A 23,982-nucleotide genomic window follows, 5' to 3' on the forward strand; every position below is an offset into this window, starting at 1 on the left:
AGAATGTATAGTTTTCTCGCGGAAACGCCGATGTCATGAAGTATGACATCGTTGGCAGCTGAACGAGACGGTTGTTTACGCATGCTGTACCGAAGGGGCCTCCGCTTGCTGCCCATTTGGGATACCAGGCAAACAGTGCACCTCGTAAGCTAAATAATGTCAGCATAACAATGGGTAATAATACACCCATGGATTTGCGTAGTCACATTTCATTTAGGGAAGCGCCGGCGAGTGCGACTGGCCGCATTCGAGAACGGCAACGTATACGGATGTTGATTGCGCGTCGTGTTGTCGCTTTTAGCTTTTTGCGTGTGCACTGTACGAAATGAGGAATGGTTTATTTCAAATCCGTAGCAAAACTGAACTTCAGAAGCAGCTTTCCTCATCCTAATAGCTTAATTAGCTTCATATCAGTGGGTCTGGTCCGCAAGCAGCAGACGCACGAACTTGGCCACTGTGATATGCTTAACCTCGGTTGAACGCGATCGGCATCGGCTCAAACTGTGTTTGCGGATGGCGAGGGCTGAAGTTCATGCAGCCAACAACGCAACACCGCTTGCCACCCCGCATCACTTGCCCGCCCGCAGGGAATGCAACTTCTCGCGACAGCAACATCTCACGCCAAGCGCTAGCTCACGATCGTCGACTCCTGCACGCTCTCGTCGCTGTCGTCTGCATGATCCCGGCATGCTCTGCGTGGACCATTCCTGACGTCATACACAATGTGGCCTATAACTGAGGAGGGGGTAAGGTAGGGTGCTCGAGGCAATAAATTAAATTCATTTGTAAAAAATCTGTCCAACTCTCAAGCCTGCTTTATTTAGGACATGACGGAGGTATTCAGAGGAACAGACCCAGCGAATTTCATCGACATCCGTTGACATCGAAAAATCGCCGGAGTTGCCCTTTAACTAGCAGCAGTGCCGGTGTAACGACTTTTACTCCGCTTCGGGCAACATCGTTCGAGTTCTCACCGCGGTGCCGCCGATAAATACAGGTCGCACGTACACAGCTTCCAAATGACGTCACGCGCTCAGCTTGTCACCGTACTGGTCCTCCGACATGTTGGCTAGGACGGCGTGCAAGCCATCTAATGCGTTGCGCCTCTGAAGCTGCCGGGCTGACAAATCAGAGAGCTTTCGCGTCGACCGACATCGCATGCATTCGAAAGTCGGCAGTGCCCTAACACGGGTGGCACATGAGAGCGTTTCATTCGGGACTCACTTCTCCACGCATTTACTAGAGTCAACTAAAGAAATAACCTCCATGAAAGGGATTTCATTCAAACAGCGCGTGTGAAAGAAATGGCTCAGCTATAGCAGGGTCCATTGTATGCAGAGTTAATGCTGGCGCCTAATTGCATCCGCCGCCCAGTTTTTCGAGCAATACTTCGGCTCAGCTATGTCGCAGGTCAATTAACCTAACTGTTATAGCGCATTTAAAATGCACAGGAAACCTTCGTAATTTATGATTGACGCCCTGCCCCGCTAGAAAACGCGTGTATCCGGAAAGGAGATGAGAAAAGTACGAGAGTAGCAGTAGACCGGGGACGCTGTCACATTTTTTTTTTCCTTGCAACACGGCTGCTTTGCAAAACGCAGCGCTGTTCCAACAAAATTACCACTGGGCGTCGCTCGCGAGTTGGCGCTCTATCTGTCACTGGCTATAAAGAAATAGAAGTAAGGCGTGAATCCGTCTTCCAGAGAGACGTGACTGAAAAAGAAATGCCTGTAGAACAACAAAAATGGCACATGGCTTCGGCTGATAAACACGCGACCAAGTCAAAGATTTCAGACAAAACCGAAGAAATCCTGAAAGGGCTGAAGAGAAAAAGGGAACAAAAGGAAAGCCGCGCGTACAGCGCAGAAAAAAAAAGAAACTAGAGTTGGGTGAAGCCACGTAGTGAGGAGGCGTGGGACAGGAGGCGGCAGTAAATAACGCGAAGAATTGCCGGGATTAAAAGTATCATCCGAGAGCGTAGGAAACGCCGACCTTCGTTCTCCCCCTGGACGCGCTTTTCTTTTCCGAATCTTCTCGGTGGGCAAAAAGGCAAAGAAACGGGAACACTCCGCCGACTAAAGGCAGTCCAGCCGAAGGTTGCACAAAAAAAGAAACAAATGCAACTACGGCGCCCAGAAAGCTGAACATGACAGCGGAGACATTAATAATGATCCCCCTCAAAGGGCTGGTGGAGGGGCTCAAACACGGCTTGCGCACGGCCTGCCCGGGAAAAAAAAAAAAAAAAGACTTCGGGAGAAGCGCGAGAGAGGCTGCCCGGCATTGCGGGAGAGCCAGCAGGAGAAGCCCGCCAGGAAGGCGCTCGGCACAAAAGCAAGTGTGTAACCCTAATGGATCCATTTTTCCCCTGGTCTCCTCCTCGCCTCTTTTGTGTCGTTCGAGGAGAGCGCTTCGCGATGACGGAGCGAGCCATCAATAAGCCGCTCCTCCTCCTTCGAAGGCGGCCATATTGGAAATATTTTGCTCTTCGCGAGCATTGTCGCAGAAGCGCCTCGTTAGGGTGGCAGCGCCACCTACGTCACCCTTCCTCAAATAATGGCATGAACCTCGGGAAATTACCATCCTGATAAGGAAAACTATCGTCAACTAAAGCGGAGTGGAAACTGCGAGCGTATAATACGTGTGGCACCTGCTTGACACGACGACGCCTTCTTGGAGTTCACCACGGCAATGCTTCCTTCTGCAGGCCTGTCTTTGCTGGGGGTTTCACAAATTCTTTGCTTACAGTGATTCTCAACCTGCGTCGAAAATGGGGCGAACATTTCCAGCGACGCACACGCGCAGTCAGGTTGAGTTACAGAAAGACGACAATAATGGTTCCTCACGGCTCATAAATAGAGTTGGGTTTGCGTCGAGAGATGTCTTGCCAGACGGTGATGAAGCTCAACCCAGCGGATCTCATTATCTAGTGATGTTTCTACCGCAAAGCACGGGTATTTCCCGAGGATTATGGTTGCCAGGATAGAAGCTAGGCCTTTAAAGGAATGTTAAGGTAAGAAGTATTAGCAAATTACGCTTCTGGAATATTGCAACTACCACTGTTACAGTGAGAGAAAGTTTCGTATACGCCAGAAGAAAAAAAAATTGTCTGCCCTTCCACTCCGTGAAGATGGTTAACCAGCGAAGCTGAAACGTGCGGCCCCGGTGTTTATCACGGGGCAATCCCGAGGGTTCATTAAAGTATTTCTTAATTATGCGGTTACATACACGTTCGGCTGCGACGGAGAGAACGACGTCACTGACGGTGTGCCAGCTGTCCGCCGTTGTCGCTTGTGTACGATGTCTCGAGTTTGCTCGGCGGCGTGATTAGCAGCATTCTCCCACCATTGCCGCTTGGGATTCTTCGAAATTAAATTGCTTCGTAATTAAATCTGTCCGTTACGTAAGACAATGAATGGCTCATACCCCCTTAAGCAATGGCTCATGCCACCGTAAAGGCGGCCTCCCCATTACGACAACTGAAGAGAAGTGAAGTTCAACGCTGGAATGATGAGGGGAAACGCAACCAGCTGTAGAAGACGACGACGAACGCGGGAGCAGTGGCACGAGCGCGTGCCGAGCACGAACACGAGCGCAACCCGAGGGGTGCCAACGAGCCAGCTGCGGAAGATATGACGACGCTCGAGCCAATGCTGATGATGATAGTTTTCTGTACACAGGCGACGGACGGACGCTTTTTTTTTTTTTTTTTCGCCTAGTCATATAAAGCTCCGCTTTAAATATGGAGCTGGGCGGGCCATGTAGCACCCGCAGTGGTTGCGTAGTGGCTGTGGTGTTGGACGGCTGAGCACGAGGTCGCGGGATCGAATCCCGGACACGGCGGCCGCATTTCGATGGGGGCGAAATTCGAAAACACCCGTGTACTTAGATTTAGGTGCACGTTAAAGAACCACAGGTATGGTATGGTATGAAAAATATGGCAGATCCCACGCCCTGTGGGAATCGATGTTATGCGAAGCAGTGTGCAGGGAACCTATCAAGTTTCAAGTTAACGAAACGACCATGAGAGCACCAAGACCTAGGCGGCTTTTTTATGACCTACATGACACGCAGGTCATGACATTCACGTGATGAGTCCTCAGGAGCCCCTTTAGCAACGTCTAGGAGACCTTACGGCGAAAGCCTTAGCCAGGCTCATGACAATGGCTTCAAGCATTGACCTTTAGAGTTTTCCATCACTTAGTACCACATCCGAACCCATTCCATTGGTTTTTGAGTGTTAATCTTTTTTCCCTGAGTCATTGTCATTTTTGCTGATTCATGGTCATGACTATGGCTTCTACCACCATCCTTTAGTGTTCCCTTCACTTAATACCCACGTCCGAACCCATTTCAGTGGTTTATTGCGATAGCAATTATATGGATACTCCAAGCGCATTCCTGCCGTCGCTGTCGTCGTCGCCGTGAGGTTCCGTATAAAGTCCAACGGCGATAAACTCGTCGCCGCGCGCCATATGCTGTATGTGCGAGTGAAAGCGTGTGAGGGACGCGCGCTTTCACGGAGAGCGAACGCACGGCGGAGAGCAAACACGACGTCTCCGGTCGTGCGAAAGGCCGTGGGGTGATGGGAGGGAGGGGAGGCGAAGTTTAGCTGCGGCACTAAATGCGTATCTTGCGACCGGGTGCATGGGGAACTGGCGACTCAATCTCCCACGCGAAAGGAGGAAAGCGGGAAGGTAGCGTGGGAGGGATGGGGAGCGGCTTCTACTCTGCCAGCAACTGCGTAGTTGTACTTTGCACGGCTTCGGGCTGTTGCGCGCACGGTATCTTGAAAGTGGTCTCCACATTGCTCTTAACTTTGCATGCACTGTGCTTTCGCCGCTTAGTTTCCATTGAAGCGATAGACCACACGAATCTTCGTTCACTGCTCCTGCCGCGCTTGCTCACGCCAGTGTTTTGACAGTGCTTGTCTGCGGTCATCGAGTGTGATCTATTCATGTTTGTTTGAGCGTGCTGACGCCAGGCTTGTTAATTCAGTTAGTAAGCGAATATGTCCAAGTTTATGCAGCCCATAAAACTACTATCCTTACTTCGTATATTCCACTAGTAAATTTGCTATCGCAATTGATGCTTCGCATTTCGGGCGAAACTGCGACTTTTTTGTTTTAATCTTTATTTATTTATTTATCCATGATACATCAAAGGTCCCAGAATGGGACATTGCATGAGGGGTGGGCGCGTATAAAAATGGCGGGACAGGTTAGGTGGCGTGACTTGAAAGATGGTCTTCAATAGGAGATTTGAAACGGGAAATGTCGGTGATGAGGGCAGTGTCACAAGGAAGGGTATTCCATTCTCGGGCTGTGTGCAGAAAAAAAAGAAGAACGCTGATACGGGTAGTGGAATAGGCGCGTGGTAGATACACAGCATTGGGATGCGTATGGCGGGAGAAACGATGCGCTGGAATGATGATTTGGTTACCTGTGGACAGCGAATGAAAGAACCTAAAGAATAAAAAAATACGAGCACTCTTGTGGCGGGAGGTGAGCGAGGAAAGACACAACCGGGATTTTAAGGCTGAGACACTTGTATTATAGGAGTAGTCAGAAAGAATGAACCTGGCAGCACGGTTCTGAACCGATTCAAGTGAATTAATCATATTAACCTGGTGGTTGTCATAGATAGCACTGGCATATTCTAGTTTAGAACGGATTATGGTTTTATATGCAAGTAGTTTGACTGAAGGAGATGCTGAAGACAAGTTACGGCGTAGATAACCCAGTAATCGATTGCAGGAATTAGTTAACTGATTAATGTGGTGGGTCCGAGTTAAATCACTCGATATATGCATTCCTAGGTATTTAAATGTCTCACGCTGTGTTAAAGTACAGTGGTTAAGGGAGTATGAAGGCATTACATAATTACACGTCGATGGAAGTGGGAACACTTGCTGACGTTGAGGGACATGCACCACTTGCTGCACCATGCCTGGATTTGGAGGAGGTCTACCTGAAGGGCGGAACAGTCTAAAGCATTTGTTATTTGATGGTATAAAACGCAATCATCCGCAAAAAGGCGAATGTTCGATGATAAGTTAAGTGGGAGGTCATTAATATATATGAGAATGAGGAGAGGCCCAAGAACAGAGCCTCGGGACACACCAGATAGAACAGGGGATAAGGTTGAAGAGATCGAGTTAGCGGAAACAAATTGAAGCCGATCAGTTAGAAATTCACAGATCCAAATAACAATGTCTGGTTGAAGGTTGAGGTGGGAGAGTTTATGCAGGAGAAGGATATGTGACGCTTTATCGAAAGCTTTTTCGAGGTCCAAAAATATAGCGTCGAGTCATTGTCATTTCTGCTGAGTCATGCTCATGACTATGACTTCTACAATTGTCCTTTAGTGTTTCCTTCACTTAGTACCCACGTCAGAACCCATTTCAGTGGTTTCTGAGTGTAAATCTCGTTTTGCTGAGTCATTGTCATTGTTGCTGAGTCATTCTTGTGACTGTGACTTCTATCACCATCCTTTAGCCTGCTCCATCACTTAGTACCACATCTGAACCGATTTCAGTGGTTCTTGAGTGTTAATCTTTTTTTGCTGAGTCATTGTCATTTTTGCTGAGTCATGCTCATGACCATGACTTCTATCACCATCCTTTAGCCTGCTCCATCACTTAGTACCACATCCGAACCGATTTCAGTGGTTCTTGAGTGTTAATCTTTTTTTGCTGAGTCATTGTCATTTTTGCTGAGTCATGCTCATGACCATGACTTCTACCACCATCCGTTAGTGTTTCCTTCACTTAGTACCCACGTCAGAACCCATTTGCGTGGTTTCTGAGTGTTAATCTCTTTTCGCTGAGTCAATGTCACTTAAGGCGGATGTTTTATGACGTACATGACACGCATGTCCTGACATTCGTGTCATGACCTATCAATAATGTTCGTCATACACTGTTGTCATACTATGCCAATTATGGTACCTACCAAGTTAACGATACGACCATGAGAACACCAAGACGTAGGCAGCTGTTTCATGACCTACATGACACACATGTCACGATATCCATGTTATGACCTATCATTTATGTTCATCATACTCTTGTCACAGGATGCCAATTTTTGTTAAATACCAAGTTAACGATACGACCATGAGAGAACCAAGACGTAGGCGTTTTCGTCAGTTTAGGCAGCTCGAGTTTGATAATATGCACTGGAATTCCTGTCATCATAATGACGTATCAGCGCTGAGGCTTTGGCGTGAAATTCAAGAAGAGAGTGGCCGTCGCATTCTCCAAGAGTTTGAATAAAAGCTGTGCTTCGATGTACCACTTCGTCGGCCACTAGTGTCCCCTTAAGAACGCTGCCTTGCTGCCCCCACCTAGTGCCCCATGGCAAGCACGCATTCGCAGCTTCCGGTTTAAATTGTCGGTCGCGTACTTGTCCTCCCCTCCCAGTGTTCGCCCCTCAAATATTGATGTATTCGGCTGTTTCCTTTAAAATCAGTGCACTGCGGCTGTCATGGTAACCTGGGGCCGAATTCACAAATGCGTTTTGTTGTCCGTTAGGGAGCGTTGCCACTGGCCGGCCGCCTATACGCAAATGGTGTGTTCAATATCATGATTGGCTGGCAGCTGTTCGTATGACCAGTGACCGAGGTCACAAAACTGTTCGTTCATAAGTGCGCTTTACTGCTGGTCTTCGCTAATTCGATAACATCAGGCCCTCAAGTCGCTCACAGTATAAGCGTCAAGTCTGTGATTCATTGACCATTCAAACGTCTTATAGAGACGCAGTTATGCAGACAGATACGCAGTTACCTGCCTTTCCGCGAATAAACGTCGTCTTCAGCTCGGAAAATTATTTTATGGTTCTTCATCTGTTAGAAATGGTTCTAGGCGCAAAAAGTAAGACACGGACAGGCGCACACTCGCAACTGATTTTTATTTTTCTCGATGCTTCACAATGCTTCACCTCAGGCGTGTGAACAAGGAACATAAACAATGAGTTCACATAAGATAGACACCAAGCCTAATCACATCCTATCAGCAAGAAAACTAAACTCATTCTCGTAAGTTGACAACGACGGAACGCTGATACACTGGTCACCAAACTTTCTTATGTACATCGCTTCTACTAGTTCCTGTGCCACCGTATCCTTGCTTTCCCGTAATATGCATGTGATTTCCAACAAAGGTTCACACGCGCACACTTTGCAGTGATAAGGCAAATGTAAGCCTGTGCCATTCTTGATTGACAGTGCATGCTCTCGTAGGCGATCATTACATCGTAGGCGATGTATATCTTGCCGCAGTTCTAAAGGAATTTTATGCACGACACCGACGGAACATCTTTTCAACAAACATTTTGCGTGCTCTTTACACATTTGGCACTTTTTACGGAAATCAGGCGAGCACAAATACGAGAAAGTTTCCGAGGAGCCGAAAACACTACTGGTACATCGTACCTAGAAGCCACATTTTTTTAACGAATGAGCCACTCTGTGTAAATACGTAATGACAACAGGACGCGTTTCCGTTTCTTTTAACAATCTTCCAAAGCATTGTTAGGCTCACGTCGAAATTTCTTCATCAGAGCTTCGCTAACCGAAGCTAACAAAGAAGTAGGGAAGCCCACCCAGCCAGGCCTAGAAATCTGCAAATTAAAGTTTTCCTGAATGACGTGGGGACAAGAGCTAGCTAGTGCCAACTGTAAGCTAGTATTTGAAATAGCTCGTTTGACTGTTTTCGAATGGGCGGAATGAAACGGCAAGAATTATTTCTGTGCACGGAGGCGGCGCATGGTTTTCATGAAGGGTGAGATGAAAGTCTAAAAATTGTAGCTTGTCAAAAATAGGAAGCTCATGGGTAAGCTTGAGCCTTGTCCAAGCACTTTAAAAATGTCTAATACGTCCATAACACACTCTGTGTATGCACTGTCCTGTTGTTTGTTGCAAACAATAAAAAAAAGTAATGTACATACCTAAACACCTGCAGCAAAACCATACCGTTTAACAAGGCGGTTTCCAGGTGGTGGTCAATGTTTGCAAAAAAAATAAAATTTGCATAACACAGGCGCCACACATGACCGCCCTCCCCTATATATATGTATATGTACAGTTGGACGCCGCTATGACGAATGCCACTATCCTTTAGCAAAGGATTCCATATATCCCGGACGAATTCCTACCTTTCATTACAACAAATTTACTTTGTCCTACGAATAAATCTAGACATCCCCAACGGTTGATTTGTTGCTTTACAATAAACGCACGTCACGGTGCCGCCACCGAGCTTGTTGGTAATCCCCAGCGACGCGCTTGACGAGCGTGACCATCGCAACAATTATTTGAATCCCGCTGCACAACTCCGGCAATCTCGGCCGCCGCTTGTTGCGACACAATAGCGCATGTGACGTCGCAGTTGACGACGACCTGAGTTGCGCGGAAGTCACATCGTCGAAGCCAACAAGGACGAGGGCAGCAGTGGTGGGGACAGTGGTGGCAGCAGCGGCGACTTGCGTCACTAGGGTTTGAGCCTCGATGCCATAAAGTCAGCCGCACTCGCACGTGCCGTCGGCCAAAGGGTACAGAGCGACTTCTTTCGCCAAGTCTGTTAGAAAAGTATCCGACCTTTTTTTTTAATTTTTTTTTTTTGCAAACACCTGATTGATATGAAACAAGCGCTTGCGCGAATTTTTTCCCGCCTGTCGATAGCATCAGTCGCTGGGACGCGGCGTTTGAGTGAGGTAGTGCGCAGTGCTCTTGTCGTTTTTTTTTTTTTTTTTTTTTTTTTTTTTTGCGAGGAAAATGACGGAGCGAATGGTGCAGCGCTAATGCATCAAATTTTAGTAAAAACTGGGCGACAGCCAAGTGGCAACCAATCGGAAGATTCATACGGCTTTCGGGGACGGTGCTATGAGCAGCACACAGATTAAGGAGTGGTACAACCGGTTTAAAGACGGCCGCACATCGGTGGAAAGCGAGCCACGCTCCGGTCGGCCATCAGCATGCCGAAATGACCAGGTCATTGCCGAAGTGAACGCTGTGGTGATGCGGGACCGTCGTGTGACTATCCGAGAAATTTAGGAAGAGGTTTGCATCAGCACTTTTTCTGCACATTCCATTATGACCGAAGATTTGGTCATGAAGAGAGTTGCGGCGAAATTCGTGCCGAAGCTGTTCACGGTGGAGCAAAAGCAACTTCGTGTTGAAGTCTCACAGGACATGCTGGATTCCACAAACAGTGACCTCGACTTCATGAACACCATAATCACTGGAGACGAGTCTTGAGTGTACGGGTCCGACCCGGAAACCAAATCCCAGTCGTCACAGTGCAAGCATTCCACGTCAAACCAAAGAAGGCCCGCCAAGTGCGCAGCAAGGCCAAAGGGATGCTGAATGCTCCTGCACATTCCTCGCACTTGATTCAGACTTTTTTGGTGAAAAACCAGACTCCTGTAGTTCAACAGGCTCCTTACTTTCCTGATATGGCCCCCTGCGACTTCTGGCTGTATACCAAAATCAAGGGGCCATTGAAAGGAGCGAGATTTCGGACAAGAGAGGACATTATGGCTGCAACGACAGCTGAGCTCCATTCCGAAAGAGGCCTTCTCGGAATGCTTCCAACAATGGCAGCACCGCTGGGAGAAGTGTGTGGAGTCCCAAGGAGACTACTTTGAGGGTGATTAGGTTTCCAACGCTCCAGTTATGCCAGTTTTTTTTTTTTTTTCTTCGGCCAAAGGTCGGATACTTTTCTAACAGAGCTCGTATCTCTTGAGTTCAAACTGTGTGATTTCTTTCTTTCGCTGGACGTGCTTGGCCTGCTTTGTTGGGAGCAGAGCGGTGCGCGATATTTATAACAAAGCGACATGTGTAACAACATTGTGGGGGTCCCGAGCCTTCAAGACGTTTGACTGTACAGCGAACACTACAAGACATATTATTCCAGCAACGGGGTTCAGACCTTTCAACAAACGGAATTTACACAAATGCGGACGCATATTATCGATGGCTTCTGAAAACAGATGACTAGGACAAGGACGAGGGCAGCCTCAAGGCTACGGAAGCTGTACGGAAGAATTTCAGAAGTGTGCGGCTGCCAGCCCCAAACGCTCAGGCCCGGTGGCTGAGCCCGGTTTTTGTGGCTGGGCCCGGCTTTTTTTTTTCTTTTTCTTTTTTTTTTGTGTGTGTTTGTGCAATGATCATTGCTTGCCTAAGTTAGCGAAGAGCATCACGCAGTGCAAAGGCAGCAATCTTTCTGTGTTTTTTAACGCTAAAACTCATAAACCAGAGATGCCGTTCAGGTGCATAGTCAGCGAAAACAATTCTTGGCAGGTACTGGTCAGTCGGTTTTTGATGAAGCACTTTAAAAGTCTTGAATTGGACGACCCGTTCCTAGTAAAAATGTCTTGTGGCATAATTGCATTCTTTGAGGGCAATTGCTCTGTCGGGTATTTTTTCTCTATTTATGTTGAAGAGCTGTTTTATTCTATACCTCACAGGGAGCTTTTTATGGCTGTGTGGTCTTAAATTGAAAAAAATGGGGATGTGTCCTTTCAGAAGAAGTGCGAAGTTCTAGTAGGAAGCTTTTTAGCTCTTTTTGAATTTTATCTTGGGGCACCGTTCATTTCTTTTGAAGATGAGCTGTTTGTGCAGAGAAATAGTATATATAGGTATCGTTCCAGCTCACCGTTCTTTCACCGCGAAGTTGTAGTGTTTCTGCCAGCTTTTTCACTTTTATTGACCACTGACCGCCCAAGCCTCGTAGGCTAGCGACTGATCCTTGTCGATGTGCATCGGTGCAATTGCTGTTATTGTCATTATGATTCACAATATTCTATTCTTCGAGCGAATCTTGTTCTTCTTTCGCGTACATTTGTTTCCCATCGACGCTTACTCTTGCCACGGGAGGTACCCGCTCTCCTTTACAAGGTTTATTTTTGTCGAACTGTACACCTACTTAACACCCACTTGTAAAAGCAGTCACGTGAACTTTACAGGACGCTGTTAAAGCTTTCCTGTAACTTGCCCACCGGGAGAAGGGCTTACGCTGTCAGCTCATTGTAGTACAACTTTTACATCTCTCTATACGGAAGTAAAATCTCACCACCCTAATAGCATGCATAGCACACATTTAGTTAACTTGAACACTACAGTAGGTCTTCCCCAGCCAGCACAAGTTATTCCCGGTTAACCTTCCCACCTGGACTTCTCTCTTTTTTAACTGGCGTGAGAAAACGGCTTGGCGGAGATCCACAGACTAAATTCTAGTTTCCTTCACAAGAAGTATTTGACGAGTTCAAAGTTACTGTCTAACGTGCCCTGTTACTACTGACCGCCCGAAGTCCTACTGTGCCCGACGGTAATGTTCATATATCACGTTTTAGGCTTAAGAATAGCGCTAGGAAGTCATGCTCAAGAATTACAGGACAGGCACTAACTTCCAAATTAATTTATTTCAGAAACCCTACATTGTATGAAAATTAGCCAACAGTATGAAAGCTGAACAATATGAGCCAACTGAGCCGAACAGTTTGAACGATATGAACTGAACAACAATATGAAAACCACTGCTTGTATGGTTTTTGTTGTTTTGTGAGCGTGCGCATTCATGCGTCCGCGCACTCCTTCATTGCAGCCTTCCTGAAAAATTGCGCTGGAAGTAAGCGCCTGTCCTTTCTCGCCCATGTCTTTCTAGCGCTATTCTTGAGCTTAAGTCATGAGCCAAGCAGCTCTGTATTAGTCATTTTGTGTATCAGCCTCTGATCTGTGCCTCTTCTCTTTCAGAACTGGTGTGGCCGTTGGGTGCTCTCACTGATGGTAAGCCAATCAAACATTCTAGACTTGTGTCCTTAAGTGCGGTGACTCTTTACAGCTTCCAGCACACGTCGCGCACGACCTCGTTTTTCAGTACTGTTGGCACTGGCCTTCGTAATGGCGGCTGAAAGAGCAGCCTCCGTTACAGACCTTGGCTGAGCGCGTAGTGGCTCCCCTCAACGTCGTAAAGCGGCTTCAGTGCCGTGCCACCTGCTCATTCCAAGTAACGGTTCGCCAGGTCTCCCTCTGCCTAAACGCTGGCCTGGCCACGTGCTGGTACTCAAGCGAGCTTAAACATAGCAGGGCTACTTTGGCTACCGGTAGCTCAACTGGCAGAACATGGACGAGTCAGCTACTGACAGAGTTTCAGAGTATCTCCGAAGCCTCGTCTGGGAACAAGCTCACCAAATTGCGGGGAGCTTCTTGATGGAAGCTACCCCCGTAAGCGTTTGGTGTCGACAGCGCATTGCCGAATTTGAGAGCACTTTATTTTCACAACACCATGCAGATCCCACGCATTGTGGGAGTCCGTCTAAGCGAAGCTGTGGTGAGCTGTCAAGACGACGAGGGGCGTGCAGCATGACTTCGACGACTACTGTTAACCCTAATGCCACCACACTCAGTTAACACTCGCGCGATAGCACGTGCGTCTCGAAAAGCTGACGTGCATCGGCAGGGAAGGTACGAGCGCCTATGGTGAAAGCTGTTCGTTTTGACATGGTTTCACCAAAAGGTGCAGGTGTCCATCTCTGCTCGGCATGACGGAAAATTCAACATGTAAACGTCATGTTCCATCTCTTTATTATTTAGTAAGGCAGCGTTTTAGGCACCGCCCTTTGTCTTCTTAGAGTTATAGGGAATAATTCGCCTTATTCTCGTGACATGCTTGCAGCTCGCAGACACAGCTAACAGTTTCGTCGAAGCCTTGTCAGAATTCCCATTTGGACAATGCCCACCAAAAGATCTTCTGGAAAGACTTTTGTCCTCTTTTTTTTTTCATATTTCTCCTTGGCACACGCTCATCATCAGGCTTGAATCCGAGTTCATTTACTGCGACAGAACTTACCCGACTCCTCTCAACTTTGCGAAAAGCAACAGAGAAGGCGAAACGGAGAAGACATCCTCACATCCAAGTGCCGTCTGCTGCTGCGATGAAAGCCAACGAGTGCTGGATCGCGTGGCGCGAGCCGTGGTGCATGCTTCCGAAGCGGGACAGCTCGCTCCTAAACTGCGCATTACTGCGTGAGCTCCTCCGGTGGCGGCGACATGCAGCTTTCTTCGCCGGGCGCTGGGGGAACAGGACAGGACGATGACGTGACGGAAAGAACGGACAGACACAGTGAACTTTTTTAGGGTTCCGCCGTGGCAGTAAAATGCCTTGTTTATGAACTACAAAATACATTATTTCCATGGGGTGTCATATGACGCGGTTCATTTTCCCGAAGGCCTTCTTGCCACCCAGACCAAGTAGACTTGACTCCAAAGCAGCTACGGAGAGCGCGAATGCTGATTCTTGACCTACACTCGCCCCCCATACTCTCAATTGCGAGGCACAGCGACAGTATCACCTCTACATCTGTCCCTGATAAATTACCAGAGCAAGGCCGACAAGTTGCCGTCGTCAGCAGTCATTGGTTGATGCTCTTCGCGCGCTTTTTACGGAGCTGCAGACACCGTCAAGTCCCTTACAAGTACTGGACGCCCTGCATCCAGTGCTTGCAAGCCTTCAGTAGGCATCATGTCTCACTTGTTGTCGTCATTTCGGACAGAAGGCAAAAGTTTATCGATAGGCATCGGGTCGTGTATTTCATCCTTACGTCAGCACCTTCTCACAAATCAGTTTTCAACCTATAAACCCATCAAGTTCCGTTACACTGTCTGGCTACGAATCTTATCAACTCTGCAACGCCCAGCGAACTCAGCCAAGTGGTCATTATAGTTCGTCTTTTTAATGCACATCGCAGCAAAGGAGTAGCTGGCGCCACTGCAAGGCGCCAAAACCTCCTTACATACATTAAATAATAATATAGCAGCACCGACCTCTCCATGTGGTGCAGCCCCATGACGAGAGCCAATATGTCAAGAAGCGATACGCAAATTTCTGCAGTCCCTGAAGTCTACAAAGCTCAGTGCCAGAGTGGGGTGCCCACCTCTTCTGGACCTTCTCTCTGCTTCCTTTTCGTCCCCCTTGCCTTCCTTTTCCGAAAGCCTCTTGTGTTCCTGCACCCCGAGAGTGGGACGATTTCCAATGCCTTCGATAAATTACGCCAGCGGCGCTCACGACTCTCTCACTCTTTGTCACTTTCGAAGGAGCCTTCAACCATCTCGGGGCACGAGAACGTATTTCACATCGGCGGCTGCAGGACGCAGAATGGACATCTTTGATCTGGCGGGTTTCGATAGTCCTTGGGAAGGTGACGAGCAGATTTCATGCCGCTCAAGGAATTATTGTTACTCGAGCAAGCTTCTGTGAGCTATTCTGGGCTCTTGCGAGACTTTCAAAGCGAATAATACTCGCTGCGACCCGACACGGCCAGCTGCTGCAATTTAACAAACCAAGTGGACACGACGAGTGCATGTGCATAAGCGAGTGACGCTTACTTAAGGCGAAGTCGTCTTGGCGTGCAGCAGCGGGTAATTTTTGTCAGCAACAAGTTTTCCACCGCAGCGCTACAACATGAACTTGTGCCGCGCTCCGCTAAGCACGCTGTTCGCTCGGCGCCCTGTCTTCTCAACTGGTGTGATCATCCGTACAAGAAGCTGGGAATCAGCTTTAATCAAGACGAACGGCAATTTCTTTCGCGAATCGCCAAGGCGAAACGGCGGAGCCGTTTTTTTTTTTTTTTTTTTTTTTTGTTACTTTTGAAGCTGGAAGTTATGTAGCGAGAAGTGAGTCTGTTTATGTTTGTATTGTGATGAAATCATTTACAGGAGATGTTTAGCTGTCGGGAAAAAATGGTTTTAATAGATTATAAGGAGCCTTAATATAGTGCTTCGGGACTCGAGGCACTATATTAAGGCCCCTTCTAATGCTCGAAACACAAGGCCTAGGGGCTACTGAGTTTTATTCCTCACAAGATAACGTCCTTCGTGTGCAAAAATGTCCATTTAATGGATTCGCTCGCTGGCAGGTGGCGCCGTTATATCAAGTTCAGTGCTCTCTAACCGATGATGCCGGCAATCGCTTTCCCTTGAGCGCTGCCATTTGAGTGCGACTTGGAGTATGCGTCACCACTTCATAGGTGAACGAGTCAAGCCGAATAGGCCTTCGGAAAACACACGATGAAAATCGGCGCCAATCATCACCACTGGCGCAGTCTCACCCAAAATCAAACTCTCTCAAGAATGCAATGTTAAGAGCCGACTGCGGCCGTTTTACGGGGCCCTGAGTTCGGTGAGCAGTGCAGGATGAGCAAGACGTATATGTTCGTCCACAGCTCTGGTTTTCTAGAAGCGTTCATCTGGTGTGGCAGACATCGTTGGAACACAGAGAAGGAGCACCCTCTCATGGAAGGGTGCTGAAGGCCTGGTGTGTGTGCCTCGCCGCTGAGGCGTCCGCTGTGCCTGCACCGAGGATTCGGCCGCGCTGCCCAAGGATGTCAAGCGGCTCTTGCCTCGTGTGCATGATAGCGTAGTCATGTCACCTTTGTTCACCGCTCTTTCCATCCTCCTTATCGAGCCGGAGATGTTATCGATCGTCATTCTCTGCTGGAACCCACGTATGCCTGCACGAGTTTGTGATTACGCCGGTCTGTCTGTCTGCATTGAGCTGCCGTCAGAGGCGAGCGCCGACGTTCCAGAAACCTCGGCTGCCACTTTTGTACGCTGACAGTATATTTCTCATTTGCGTAAAATTTAAAGGAAAGCACGTTTCTGTATTACGGAGCACTGTAATTTTCATATTGACTGTGTTCGCCGCGAGCGAAAAAAAAGGTATGCAAATGAGCTCTTGCGAAAGAGTGGTCTCCGAAACCGGACAGCAGCTCGACGCAGCACGTAATCGGAATGCGTCGCCACCCGTATGGGCATGCCACCCTCGCATAGCGTTTTGTTATTTTTTATTTATTTTTTTCTTGAATGAAGTGGAGTGGTTAACATTTCCCCTGACCTTCGACACACTTACACGGTGTGCTGTAGAGCTGTATAGATGTCAGCTGGCTTGATAACGTGGCGTGTACTTGCATCGGTATGGTAGTTTGACGAGTCCTTAGTGCAAAGGGTTGCAAGAAACCGGAGTCACGTTTTGCGTGTTATGTAAAGCGCCAAAAAAAAAAAAAAACGCGTCTCTGCAGCGAAACTGAAACGAAAACAACACTGCACCCGAAGCTCCTGTAGGTGGCGCCTAAATTTGCCGGCGGGTGAATTGCTGTGTACGACAAGTGTAGCAAATAGTCGATTGTTCGTTTTTCATTGCGTCCCTCTCGCCTACGAAATGATTTCCGGCACAGACCAGCCGTAGGTACCCGCAGGATATTGTGTAGGATTACGCAACACCTCGAAAATGCCTGCGATCGCTGTTCTTGATGTAACAATACCGATTATTTTGCTCACACGTCATTCCTTTCGTGTTTGTTAAGTAACGCATGACTGTCATACAGTTCCGCCAGTTACTTGCTGTAATACTTCGGAGTCAAGATTACATGTGCTAGTTGGTCTATAATATTGCATCACATGCCTCCAGTTTCTTGCACCAAGCCTAGATTGCTGTGTTGGTTAGTCTACGCTGCCATGCAGTTACGTTATCCACGCTGTGCTCTGTGTCGCCTGCAAGAAGGAAGGGAGAAAAAGATGAGACCGGGATTGACACCCTATACCCTTTTGGCCACGCATATAGCTGTCTTTGTAGCCATAGCCGTTATTAGAGAATAGATAGAAACCAGTGTTGGTGTTGTTTTTGAGTCTATCACGGTAGTGTTGATCTGTAAGAGGACAGCGTTGTTATAGGTACGGAAAGTTTCGCACTTTCTGGTGCGTCAAAGGTAGGTATGTGGATGAGCATGCTTATATGCTGTGTTTAACCATCAATTTATTTATTTATTTATTTATTTATTTATTTATTTATTTATTTATTTATTTATTTATTTATTTATTTATTTATTTATTTATTTATTTATTTATTTGTCTGTTATGAGAGTTCCAATAATTTCTTGCTGGTAAGCTAATGATTCACTATTTCTGCCGTGTTCAGGTAACGGTCAAGGCGCGTCAGTTATCGGCGGAAGTGAATTAGAACGGAGACGTTGCTCACTTTTTCTTTTTAAAGGGGCCCTGAACCACTTTTTATCAAAGTGGAGAAAGACACTTGATGTGAAAGTAGGCTATTTCGGAAATACTTTGCCGCAAAAAGTACTTCAATGTCTTCAGCAGAAGCGGTGTTATTGGCAATCAAACATGGCCTCCGCTGTGCTCCCGTTCCTTCTTCTATGCCTTGAACTGCGAAGGCTACGGCAGAGTGGGGCGGGGCCACAACGCTCCGCCTTCGAAATGTCACGTTGCCGCGCAGTTCAAATTTCATTTTGGATGTTAATGTAGACGCCACGACTTGAGATTTTGGTGCGTATACGACTCGCTAAACGCAAGCCAAACGCGGTTGTCCTCAGCGAGCCGCAGTGCGCTTTTCCAGTGGACTCGTGGCGGCACCCCGCAGCGGCGCGGTGTAGCCGACCGCAGCGACCAATAGCACAGATAGAGATTGTGCTTGTGAAGAGGAAGAGGCGCAATTTTCTGCGCCACTTCCTCTTCACAGCCACAATCTCTCTCTCTCTGCTATTGGTCGCTGCGGTCGGCTACACCGCGTATGAGAATGTGCTTTATTACGAAATAAAGCACCCAGAAAAGGGTGAGGATCATGCCTTCTGTTGAAACGAGAGCGTTTGAGAGAAAGGTGACTTCGCGCTCCGCTCATGCACCGCGTACGACAGCAAAACTTGGCTGAGATGTTAACAGTATGCTACCCGCGGACTGTGTTAAGCCCAAGAGGTGGTTCAGGGCCCCTTTAATGAAATCCCTTTCCCTAAGAAAGTGAGGATGCCTGTGTCGCTATGAAGTGAATGGACGTGCTATCCGAAGCGCGGACCATAGCGTAGCACAGAGCGAAAAAGGATTCTCAGTGAGAATTGGCATTACGGCGATGTACTGCGAGGCAAGCGCGTCCCCGTCGGCGCAGCTAGAGGGGACCGGAATAAAAGCGAGCGACAATTCAGTCGCGCGGGCCTTGTGGCGCAATCATCCGTCACTGAGGGGGCCCGAGAATAGACGCCTGCATGCCAGGTATTGCTTGGCCCCCACTGCGCTCGCGTTTGCGGCGCGTGAGCAAAGATAGCCATCAACGCGCTGCCAGCGAGGCTCTTGATGTCAAGGGGAGACATTCATCCCTGCTCGTCAGTCTAAATGTGCACGCGCTCTCTGGACCCGCTGGCGCAGAATGTGCTGTGATTACATGTTTAAACTATAGGACACGACTTTCGCCTGTAGCACATGTTCGGGCCTTGAATGCTTATTCGGCACGCTCGTCACACTCAGAAGCCACGACGTCGGCAGATGTTGTTTCGTTATGGTTGCAAGTGTGTTAAAATGCTCCCTACGTCGTTCAACGGTATGGCGAACCTTATACGCGGATCACCTACCCTCTTAACGAGATGACGAGTCGCCATCTGCTGGTCCAATTAGGCAGCACGGCTCCGAGACCCGCGTCACTCAATTCCTTTCTTCAAGTCCCCGTTAGCCCTACAGTTTCACTCGCCATAGTTGACGCCTTAGTGGACGTGCACATGCCGCGATGTTCGTTCGGAATGGCAAGCTACAAAAACCTACACGTTTGCCTGGAAAGGTAGAAAAAAGAAGAGGGACATGCCAGGCAGCACGTTTTATACTCTTTCTTGTTTATTTCTTTAACGATAACTATGTGAGTAGGACAGGTTGGCATCATAGGCCGGCTCAAACAAACACACAACTTAGCAGGACGGCTGGGCCATCCATTATCGGGTGTGCACAGCGCGGAACTTAAACCTAGACGTAGACCGAACAAGGACAAGCGCTCTTGTCTGTCTCCACGTTTAAGTTTCGCGCTGTGCACTAACGAAAACACACGAACCAACGAGATATAATATCAACAGAAAATGAAAATAAAGGTCAGAAAGCGCTTACACGGAGTTGCCATAAAGTTCAAATTAGAACATAGTACGTCACAACACACATAACTTGCACTGCAAGTAATTCCAATTACGATTATAAAGCAGTCACTTGAAGTTCACGTCATGGAAGCACGTTTAATCGTCCACGTACATGTGCGACAAAAACAAACACTAACGTCTGTGCCACGTAGCGTGAGCATATAGTATCTAATCTATACTGATGCTGCACTATCATCGCAGGAGCGTGGTGCCAACCTCTTACCACGATGTGCTGCTAGAGCTGTGCAACTGTTGTCAAGCGCTACCGCGCAATAATCGCCGAGGTGCATGCAACGTGAACTCACTCAAATGTGGTCATCTCGCGAAACCGTTGTAATCTCGTTTTCCCTTTGCACGGTCCTCTCCGTCCCTGCTTCGTCTGGTGGCTGCTGTGACGCCCTGGTGATATTGGCAGCTGGCTTCCCAGCCTACGGCTACGGCCGTGGAGGCTACCCCGGCTACCCAGGATTTGGCTACCCCTTCGCAGGTATGAACCTTAACATGCAACATCTCTGCCTGCCCTGCCCGCCCTTGGATCCTTTGAACCTCTACAACCTGCATTCCATGCAGCTCATTTAGGGCCCTGATAATGTCTCGTTGTGGTCGCGCTTCGCTTTTGCGCCTTTGTATTCCAAGCTGTGTTGACAGTGGATTGGGAGTTACTTGATTTGTGTCTATCTTGCCTCGATACCCGCGACAAATGAGTCGCCTCGCAGTATTCTGAGGTCCCGTCACCGTGCTATTTTTTGTGACGTGCAAAGGCTGCGAAGCTCGCTCTCAACCAAAGTGCGGCGCAACTCCCGTCCCGAACGTGCCTCGTCGCTGGCCTGCACGCGGAGTGATTGCCAATAACGCGCTTTTACAAGTTAGCTGCGCTCATTTTCAAGATGGCTTAGCCTTGCCTATATAGCTTGCCGCGTTCACACCTCCGTGCGGGCCATCGAACGAGCACTGGTCCCCCACGCACCTAATTGCACTCGGCATGTCTTCTGCAACGCTTTTTTTTATCCTTTTGTCTGACCTACTAACAGTCGATAACTACGCTGCACCCTATGCCACGTAATCAACTCCATTTGACTTTAGCCTTTTTCGTTCTATTCCTGAGTGAGCAGCTCAAAACGCCGTACTTGCGGTGAGCGCGTGCTTTGGGAGACGGTGGTGACGTGTGTGTGTGATGTGCGTGTGGAAGTGCTGTCTTCCTCCTATGTCGTCGTCGTCGCCGTCTGCTTCTGGTCTTCGTCTGCTCGACCTCGCCACCTCCGCCATCTTGGTCTCATCACGCACCACCCCCGTATGAGCGTCGAGCCACCCTTCCCTGCTGTAACCGGTGTGTTGTGTTGCATAATATGTCTTGGTGGCCCAATAACTCGTCCCTTGGAAACCAAACCCTGACTGACTGACACACCGACAACGTGGGAGGTGACGACGGCCACCCTGTGTGCTCTTGTGCCGCGAACACTTCCTCTCAAAGGGCGGCCCGATGTGACCGCGCTTTTCCGTCTTTCATTGCTCGTGAGGTCCTGTAATATGCTATGCCTTACATGTCACTTTCGTACTTCTCACGCAAATAGTAGCCAGTGTTAACTTTTAGAAAAAAAGAGCACAGATTCACGACGGCCGTTTAAGCGCAGTTGCCGGCCGATCGCATAGTAGCGGTGGCACCGGCCAATACGAGCTTGTTCTTACCAACGAGAACTTTGCCAATCCAGGCTCAGAGAGCATATTGAGTGCGCCTATTATGTCGCCTAGTTATCCTCTTGAACCCTGTCACGTTCGGTCATCGTTCAATTGCAAAAAGCACACTTACGAGATAAATGATTTTCGTTCACTTACGTGATAAAAGCTGTTGCAGAGTTCCAAAGAACAGGCTGGTTTGTACTGCATAACCTGATCCAAAAGAGCACGCGGGACGTCTTCGTCTCCTCTGTCGTCGTCTTCCGCACCATTTGGCGATATACCTCACGTTTTACAGAGATTTCCAGGGGTAAAAATTGTCATCGGCCATGCCCTTCACTGATCATGTTTTTGTATTTACCTGAACTCGTATTTAGAAAGGAGTTCCTTGCTCGAACTCGTATTTAGAAAGGAGCGGATGCCAGCCGTTCGTGATGTGAAGCGAAGGCCACTGGCAAACGAAAATGTTGGAAAATTCAGCCCCGAATTTATTGACCGCTGTGAACTTCGTGAAAGCCGGCGCCGTAGCTTCTCTTACGCGATTTCGTCAGAGGCCGTGGCTTCCGGCGGTCGTGTCGTGAGTGGCAGGCGCCAGCACGCAGGTGGGTGGGTGCGCCAATACGTAAGAGGGCTCAGGACCATTTTTCACGAAGAAGCATTTCGTACGCCACAGCAGTTCTTAGTGGAGGCACCGGCCAATGGCATCAGAAAACATATTAGTGAACTCGGCTGGCCAATGACAAAAAGTTAATATTATCGTCAATCTTTGTAAATTTCTCAACCGCTCTAGCGTATACGAACAGGTGCTGGCCGAACGTGATAGCGAACTTATTTTTAGTGGATGCGGTCTCTGCCAACGCAGGAAGCCCTCTGAGCGAAAACCTTTCTGTATTCATATTGGCAAACGTTACCTTAAGTAAGAGTACATCGTTGTTGACGCACCGTCCAGTGATGATCACCGACAAGACTGCAACCAGACGATAGCCAAGTCGTCGGCGAAGTCCTTGCGTCAGAAAACTTTCCTGAATCCGCTTTCAGAGCCCATATTCGCAGAACACGTCGCACGCTACTTCGTAAGAACAGCGAACCGAATTCACGAAGCTTTTCTTTCGTTAGTGCGCTTTGCCATTGGCTAGCCGCATTGATTATATTATGTCCAGCATCAGGATTGGGCAGTATTTGCTCTTACAAACAACTATAGGAAAATATCTTCTTTGTGAATACGAACCAGATACCGGGCGATCGAGATCGGCTAGGAAAATAGAACGTTTGTCACAAATGAGGAGTTTCGCGTATTCGGCTGTCAGATTCAAGCGCCATCCTTACCTAAGAGCGGCCGGTAACTGGCCGGAGTACAGACTTTGTGCAAGTCTCATAGCGAATGAAGCAATACCGAAATGATTTTTATGTATTATAATAAGTTAAAGTTCCTGAGTCCAAATTCACAAAGCCTTCTTACGACAAAATTGTTCGTAAGAGAAAATATGAGGCAATCATGATGCTGGACATATTATTAGCGAATGCGGTTGGCCAATGGCAGAGAGTACTTACGAAAGAAAAACTGTGTGAATTCGGCCCCTGTTGAATCTAGGAGCGTGTTCGCTTAGCATCTCAAAAGGAACCGTTGATGATTGGCCGACGCCTTGTCACATCGCTCACTATCTGTGTCGGCCGGCATCGTCCTTGCGTACGAACGGCCTCTTGAGTTCGTGCCCTTAACTCTCAGCAATTGTGTTGCGTAATAGTGGAGATCATGTCGTTGGCTTTGACCGGTACCCATGCGCATCTACAGTCGCGAAGTGCTGACAACTCTGGCCCCAGGTCTGACCCCGCTCTAACCTCGGTGTGATCGCAGCAGTCGGTCACAACGCACCACTGCCAGGCTTGGAAAAATTAAACGCCATCCGGCTTGTCTTGTGGCGGGAACAGCGAGGCCAGCAGCAACAGTCGTGGCCCTCAAACTGAAACAACTAAAGGCGTACTCAGTGCAAGGCAGGGAGCTTCTGCAATAGCTGTTCTTTGCCAGATGCACTACGTAGGCTCAACGCTGTGAATTTCGCACGCTTAACCGGTGCACTCAGCCGGCAGTGTTTGTTGTGCCACCCTGCCATGGGCCATTCCGATAAATCCGTGGCGCATCAGTGTACAAAGTTAACTGCTGAGTCACTTTACCGGTGCCTAATTAACTATATTGTATTACGGCGGCACTTTACCATGATCTGTTCATCAACCGTTCTCTTCGTGAACTGAAACGGGAGAAAATATATAACAACACATTTGATCCTTGGTTACTAGAAAGTGCGGTATGGCTTCGGTCGGTCGATAAAAACGCTGCCGGATCGAATGCCGAGAGCGT

The 23,982-nt window shown here is 48.2% G+C and overlaps 1 protein-coding gene across 4 annotated transcripts in view; it reads left to right on the plus strand.

The window, feature by feature from the left end:
- The window catches only part of LOC119446839 (RNA-binding protein Musashi homolog Rbp6), a 648,548-nt gene that overhangs the window by 548,669 nt on the left and 75,897 nt on the right, over positions 1-23,982 (plus strand). For all 4 annotated transcript variants that reach the window (XM_037711402.2, XM_049664456.1, XM_037711403.2 and 1 more), the window contains 2 exons: positions 12,751-12,783; positions 20,368-20,439. In XM_037711402.2, the coding sequence (XP_037567330.1) occupies positions 12,751-12,783; positions 20,368-20,439 (105 nt within the window). The remainder of the gene's footprint in view (positions 1-12,750; positions 12,784-20,367; positions 20,440-23,982) is intronic.

The sequence above is a fragment of the Dermacentor silvarum genome, chromosome 3, assembly GCF_013339745.2.
Source record: "Dermacentor silvarum isolate Dsil-2018 chromosome 3, BIME_Dsil_1.4, whole genome shotgun sequence".
Taxonomy (NCBI): domain Eukaryota; kingdom Metazoa; phylum Arthropoda; class Arachnida; order Ixodida; family Ixodidae; genus Dermacentor; species Dermacentor silvarum.